The sequence below is a fragment of the Pteropus medius genome, unplaced genomic scaffold, assembly GCF_902729225.1.
Source record: "Pteropus medius unplaced genomic scaffold, Ma_sr-lr_union100, whole genome shotgun sequence".
NCBI classification, from domain to species: domain Eukaryota; kingdom Metazoa; phylum Chordata; class Mammalia; order Chiroptera; family Pteropodidae; genus Pteropus; species Pteropus medius.
In genome coordinates this window covers 430084-436350 of record NW_024342648.1, presented here as the reverse complement: position 1 = coordinate 436350, position 6267 = coordinate 430084, and the positions used below count along the sequence as shown (strand labels likewise).

The window sequence follows — 6267 nt, the reverse complement described above, 5'->3', positions numbered from 1 at the left end:
AGGGAGCCTCTGACATGGCTCGTGAGGCTCACACTGGGGGCCGCCTCCTCTGTGACCGAGGGAGAGCCAAGATTGGGGGGACTGAGGGAGCAGTGTCCATCCAAGAAGAAATAACTGAGCCTGGGGCTGTGTCTGACTCCACGTGGAGTGTAGCTTCTCTTACGAGGGCTTAGAGGGCTTAGAGGGCTTAGACGTAAGAGGTCCAGAAGCCAAGCCCCGTGAGGAGCAGCAGAAGACCCTGGTGACAAGACCCACATGGAGTTGAGGGAGCGGCCTAGACCCAGTGAGAGGTGTGACCGACCAGCTGGGCTGACTGGGGAGAAGATGCCCTGTACCCCGCTTTGCAGGTGTGTACCAGACAGCCCTCAGAGACTGGCACATTTAGTGAGAGCTGGCCTCAGGCCCCCTGGATCCCCTCTGGCTCAGAGACCCCCAGATTGAGGACAGGCTGCCCATCTCTGCTCCCCACTGGCATCGTGAGAATAAAGCAAGCTACCTTTTTATGGTGCCCCTTGGCCTCACTGTGTTCATTCTCATCGTGCTGGGAGAAGAGATGTAGGTTTGAGGTGGGGGAGGGTTGTGGGGCTAGGGGTGCGGCTAGGGGCAGGGCACGTGAGGGCTGGGGCCAGTTGAAAGCTGTGCCTCAGCTTCCCTGGCGTGTCACTGAGGAAAAACAGCGAGGTCAATGTCCTCTTCCCTTGGAGGAGGCATGACAGGATCACCTGAATCATTTCAGTGGTGTGACATGGTTACAGGGGTGGTCCCCAGATGAAGGAAGGACGGCAGAGGACTGATGTTGGGGTTTGCCACTGGCGTGGTGGAGCTGGAGAGAAGCAGGTTCCGCCCACCCCTTCTGGCCTGCTCTGGAAGACCCCTAGCAGGAGCAAGGAGCTGCTGGGAAGCTTCTCGAAGACACAAGCTACCCTCCCTGTTTGGGGCCCCCCGCAGTGCCTAGCACATACGAGATGCAGAGTAAATGTCTTGGCCAGATGGATGAGTACCTGGGCGGCTGCAGCGGGCCCTTCTGGCTCGGGAACTCCCAGGGGGGCAGCCAGATGCTTGTGGTTCCATTCAGTGCAGCAAGTCACCAGGCATCCGCTAAGTCTCAGGAACCATGCTCCAGGCTGGGTGGGTACCAGGGCCCAAAGACAGCAACGTCAGGGCTCCGTGGGTGTGGCCATGAAGGAGCTGTCTCCTGAAGACACTGGAGGCTGTCAGCAGCTGAAGTGGGCAAGGACGCATTAAAATTCTCTTGAAACAATGTAGACCTCTTGTTAATTCCGCTAATTGGCTGAGATGGGTGTGAGCGAGAAGTCTGAGTCCATGTCCCCAGAAGCTTAGTGCCCTGCTGGGAAGGCTGGTTCCCAAGTGGGCCGCATCTGTCCAGCTGCTGTCTGAGCAGCTGGGAGGGCAAGCCATCACACTGAGGGCTGGATCACCAGTGGGTTGGGAGGGAGGAAAGGGTTCGCTGGTGAAAAGGGGTGAATGGCAGGGGCTGGAGACGCCCACTTCTCAGCCCTCTGAGGCCTCTGTCGCTGAGGGCTAGGTACATAGACCCTTGTGACCAGTCCCGTTCCTCGGGAGGGGAGAGTGCGAGGTCCTTCGTGGGGGAGGATGGGGCTCCAAGGGCACAGCCCCGGCCGCAGAAAACTGGGCAGAGTTGGAGACTGAGGCTAACTGTTCCTTGGGTATCCCTCCGCAGCCGTTGGGGAGCTCACTTTGATAGCTCTGGAAGCACCCCGTTCTTGCTCCAGTGAGGGTGCTGGAGGCCCAGTGCTCCCGGGATGTGGGCCGGGACAGGCCTGGAACCTGGAGTCCCTTGGCTGAATGAAAAAGCCAGCTCTGTGTCGGGTTCTCACTGGTTCTGGGAGAGTGGGGGAGGTGGTGCCAGGACAGCTGGCAGCTCTTGGCTACTGACACCCTAGGACAGTGACTTCACATTAGGGTCCCATTGCCATTGGTGGAGTGGTAGAGCCAGGATCAAAAAGAGCCACTGGACCTCTGTGCCTGCCTCACTTCCTGCCTGGCCAGGCCTCTGAGCACCTGCCCCACACAGACTGTTACAGGACACCAGGGCTGTTCTCCCTTTGCTCCTTAGCAATGGTGGGGGAGCACCAGTCACCGCCAGTAGGTGCCCCCCTTGGGCTCCCTCCGCTGATTTTTCTTCAGAATCCAGAAACCCCAGCAGCCAGTGGCCTTAGCCTGACTTGGTCCTCAGGGGAATCTGAGCCTCAACTCCTGCTGTACCCTTGAAGCGAGGACCCAGCTCTCAGAATTCCTGCCAGTTGCCCCCATCCTGACAAGCGAGGAGAGGCTGATGTCCCCTAGTCTGAAGAAGGTCCCCAGGCAGTCCTGGGTCACGTGCTACTCCCAGCCTCCATGCTCCCAGCCTTTCCTACTGCCATAAAGCACAAGGCCCAGGCAGCGAGGAGCCCCGTGCCCTCCGTGGTAGGTTTCGGGACTACCCTCCTGAGTGGAACCTCTCTGGAAGCCTCCGTTAATTGCACAGCCATTAGCTCTTCGGTAACAGCTGATTGTGATTAAGCACCAGGATGCCTGAGGCTTTGCCAGCTGGGCCCAATGACCCCTCACTGACACCCCGAAGGAGGCAGTCAGCACTCCACTGCTGAGCAAATCAACTCAGGCTGTGCGGGTGGGAAGGACTCCCCTGGGATTTGCACCCAGCCCCTTTGGACCCCGGGGCTCTCACCACCTCTGTGGCCATGGGTGGCGCCGTGAAACTGGACTGGGCAGGGCTTCAGATTGACCCAAGCACAGGGCAGGCAGGGGCATGACTGCCTGTTGTCCCGAGGGCACCGGGTGCTCAGGGAGAGGGGTCACTAAGGGGAGGGGCAAGGCCAAACTCCAAGAAGCTGGCAACGGGCTCCTCGGAGGCTCGAGCGTCTGGGTCGTCTCTCCTTCCTGTGCCTTCTACATGTCCCCTCCGACCCCGGGAAGGAAGTGCACGCTGGGAGGCGACATGGAGGGGATGGGGTGCAGTGCTTAGAATGACAAACACCCCCCCGGACAGCTGCCAGGGGGTATCAGCTTCAACTGCATCAGTAAGATAGGGGCACTCAATGCGACACAGGAAAAGCATGGGAAGTACTTCAGTATGTGGCTTGTGCCTAGGGCTCCAAACACAGGAAGCACTCCGCAGGCTGGACAGGGCTGCGTCTGTGTGCTGCTGACGGCTGGATTTTGGTGAAGCCAGGCATTTTCCCTCCCATGGGAGGTAGTCAGAGGGCCCTTCCCTAGGCAGGCCACAGGGAGACTCACATCCAGCAGGCCAGAGGACTGGGAAGAGGACAGGAGAGAATGAGGCAGTCCTCTCTGCCAGAAGACAGTATGTGCGGGCCACCAGAGACAGAGGTGGGCACTGGGGACACTGGGCATGGAAGGCTTAGCTGGGGGCCGAGGAAAGAGCCTGCGTTGGCAAAGAGCGAAGCAAACACCTGCGTGGGGGTTTTGGTCCTGTTCCTGCTTAACGCTGCATTGTCTGGGTGAACCAGGGGATGCTGGCCGCCCCGCTGTGCCTGCGTGGAAGGCCAGGTGTGGTAACGCAAGTGAGAAGCAATGTCCTGAATGCTTGTGACAGACAGTAACTGTTTTATTGAAAGAAGCAAGGGGGGCGCAGGTGCCGCCCTCAGGACTGGATGTGGCTCTTGGCGCTGAAGGCCAGGTAGTAGACCACTAGGCCGATGACTGCAGCCAACACCTCGGTGGAAACCCAGGGCCCGTTCCAGGTACCCTGCAAGAAAGGAGGCCAAAGCCAGCTCAGGGGAGGGGCGGGCGAGGGGGCCAGCCAGCTCCAGTCACCCTCCTGGGTCACAAAGACATACTAGCCGACTACGGTCCAGCCCCCACCCTCCAAAAGGCAATGCTTGCTGTGTGCTCGCTGCTTCCCGAGACAAGGCCAGCCTCTCCGGCCCACTCACCCGATGGTCCACGCTGACTGTGAACAAGGGTGGGATGATGGAAACGTCCTCGTTATTCCTCTGAGCCTGCAAGGGAGGTGCTGGGGTCAGGGATGCCATCGTGGGGGGGAGGTAGGGGAGGCAGGAACACTGGCTTGAGTCGTGGAAGAGGAAAATGGGCAAGGGAGAAACAAGGTGGGGTGGGTGGACAGGAGGGCGCACGCCTGGTCACTCTGTCAGCAAAGGCCCTAGAGGCCCAGAGCTCCAGGAAGACAGGACTGTGGGGTGAAGGTGGCTGCGGAAGCAGGTGTACCCTCCCTCCTGCAGGCCTGGGTGGAGCTGCAGGTGGCACTCACCTTCCTCAGGAGGCTGTACGACTCCTCATCGAAGAATCTGACCTCATAGGTGCCCGCGTGGGCGCTCTTATGGTCTAGGCTCCAGGACACCTGGGTTGGGTGTTTGGCAGGGGGTGGGCACGGTGGGCACGTCAAGGCCCCCCTGCCAGCGTTAACGCAGCACCACTACCAGCGGCCTGAGACAGAACCCCGACCCTGCCTGATCAGGCCACCTCTAGGGCTTCAAGTCACACCTGTGAGCAGGTGGCCTCCCCTCAAAACCACCACCACAGCATCCCTTACCTGATAACGCCCTACATCCTGGCCCCGGGTGACAGGAAATTGTTTTCCACTGACGTCGGCATAAAGAGCCATATTCTGGGGGAAAGGGACAAAGAGAAAGTGACGTTCTCTCCTATTTGGCCGTTGGCAGAGGCCCCAGTGTGTTGCCCAGAGCTGCACCCATGGCCTGTGGGCAGGGAAGTCGGGCATACTCGGGAACTGCAGTGTGTCTGAAGGGGCACCACGCGAGAACCACGGATGTAGGCCCGCCATAACCCAGAGCCTGGCCAGGAAGTCAATGCCCATGGATGCTGTCACTACTCTGTCTCCTCAGTGGGGGTGGGGGTGCATTCCCTTTATGGCCTGGCCTCCCTAACCCAGAGCAAGCCTCTTAACTGTGAACAGGGCGGGATGGCTGAAGTGTCCTCGTGACTTCTCTGAGCCTGGAGGAGGGTGCTGGGGTCAGGGCGTGCCCAACGAGCCGTCCAAGAAGTGTTGTACCCCAAAAGGCCCAACTTCCTTCTTTGGACCTTTGAGATGCAGGTTAAGGTCAGGGGCTGAAGGCAAGGTCTGCTCAGTCTTAAAATTACAAAACACCCACATGGACACACACTTTGGCAAAGAGCCACCAGAAAAGGGATGCCTGGGACTGACCCCTGGCTCTTTCTCACTTCCATGTACATTCAAGACACAGCAGTATCTACTACATTACTGCCCCTAGGCAAAGCAGACCAGGCAGCTTAGAAGAGCTGATGCCCAGGGCCCCAGACTCACTGCCCACCTCTCACCCCAGCACCCTCCTTGCTGAACGCCCACGGCCTCACCTGGACCCTGTTCTTGCATGTCAAGGAGATCTCCACAATGAAGACAGTCTCAGTGGAAATGACGGCATCTGAGGTTGTGTAGTAGGAAGGGGTGATCTGGGGCTCCATGCAGGCCTCTGCTGTGGGGAGGAGGCAGAGATGCCTGGGTAAGGCCTAGCTTGTGCACACTGGGCTGTGGGGCGGAAGGTACCACCCCAATCCTGCCTCCCACACCTCATCGGCTGAGGACACATGGGGCCCTTCGGACCCTGCCAGGGGGCGTGTGGGAAACAGATCTAAATGATCGGTCAGAAGTGCAATGGCAAAGGGGGCGTGTGGGGAACGGGAAGGCTTTGTAGAGGTGGAACCTAAATGTGAGTGAAAGAACAGGTGAGTCTGTGAGGTGGGGCTGGGTGGACTCACTGCATAACTCACGTCTGTGCCTGGACCTATGGACAGGGAAAGCCATGCAATGGTTTGGGGATATAGCCTGCCCGGTAGCACCCCAGAAGCCCAGGGGGCCAGGCTGACCTCAATTCAGAGGCATGCACAGCCCTGGAGAGTTTACTGAAGGCGTCCTCTGCAGACACCAAACATGGTGCCGCTGGCAACGCACGTGGGCTTTTGAGATGAAGAGAAGGGTCTCTGCCTCCAACCAGTTGACAGAAGGCCAACACTTGCCCCTGTGTTTCCCGGGGGAAGAAAATGGGAGAGGTTCTGGATCCCGAAGCACTACTTGTCCCCTTGAACTGGGCTGCCCCGAGAGAAAGAATGCTGTCTTAGCCATCTCCACACTGCTGGAGGCTACAGAGAAAGAAGGGTGCCACCTAAGTCACAGGGTGCTAAGCGAATGCTACCCCTGGTAAAGTTCTCAGCCAACTGCTCCCCAAATGTAGTGTCCTGGCAGAGCCATGCCTTAGGTTGAGGCAG

The 6267-nt window shown here is 59.0% G+C and overlaps 1 protein-coding gene across 1 annotated transcript in view; it reads right to left on the bottom strand.

The window, feature by feature from the left end:
- Window positions 1-3586: 3586 nt before the first annotated feature.
- LOC120605930 (translocon-associated protein subunit delta-like) overlaps window positions 3587-6267 on the bottom strand; it is a 2968-nt gene continuing 287 nt past the window's right edge. Inside the window, exons 2-6 of the mRNA XM_039867029.1 lie at window positions 5359-5511; window positions 4556-4630; window positions 4274-4363; window positions 3939-4004; window positions 3587-3751 (exon numbers count right to left, since the gene is read on the bottom strand). Coding sequence (XP_039722963.1) covers window positions 3647-3751; window positions 3939-4004; window positions 4274-4363; window positions 4556-4630; window positions 5359-5511 — 489 coding nt within the window. The 3' untranslated portion in view covers window positions 3587-3646. The remainder of the gene's footprint in view (window positions 3752-3938; window positions 4005-4273; window positions 4364-4555; window positions 4631-5358; window positions 5512-6267) is intronic.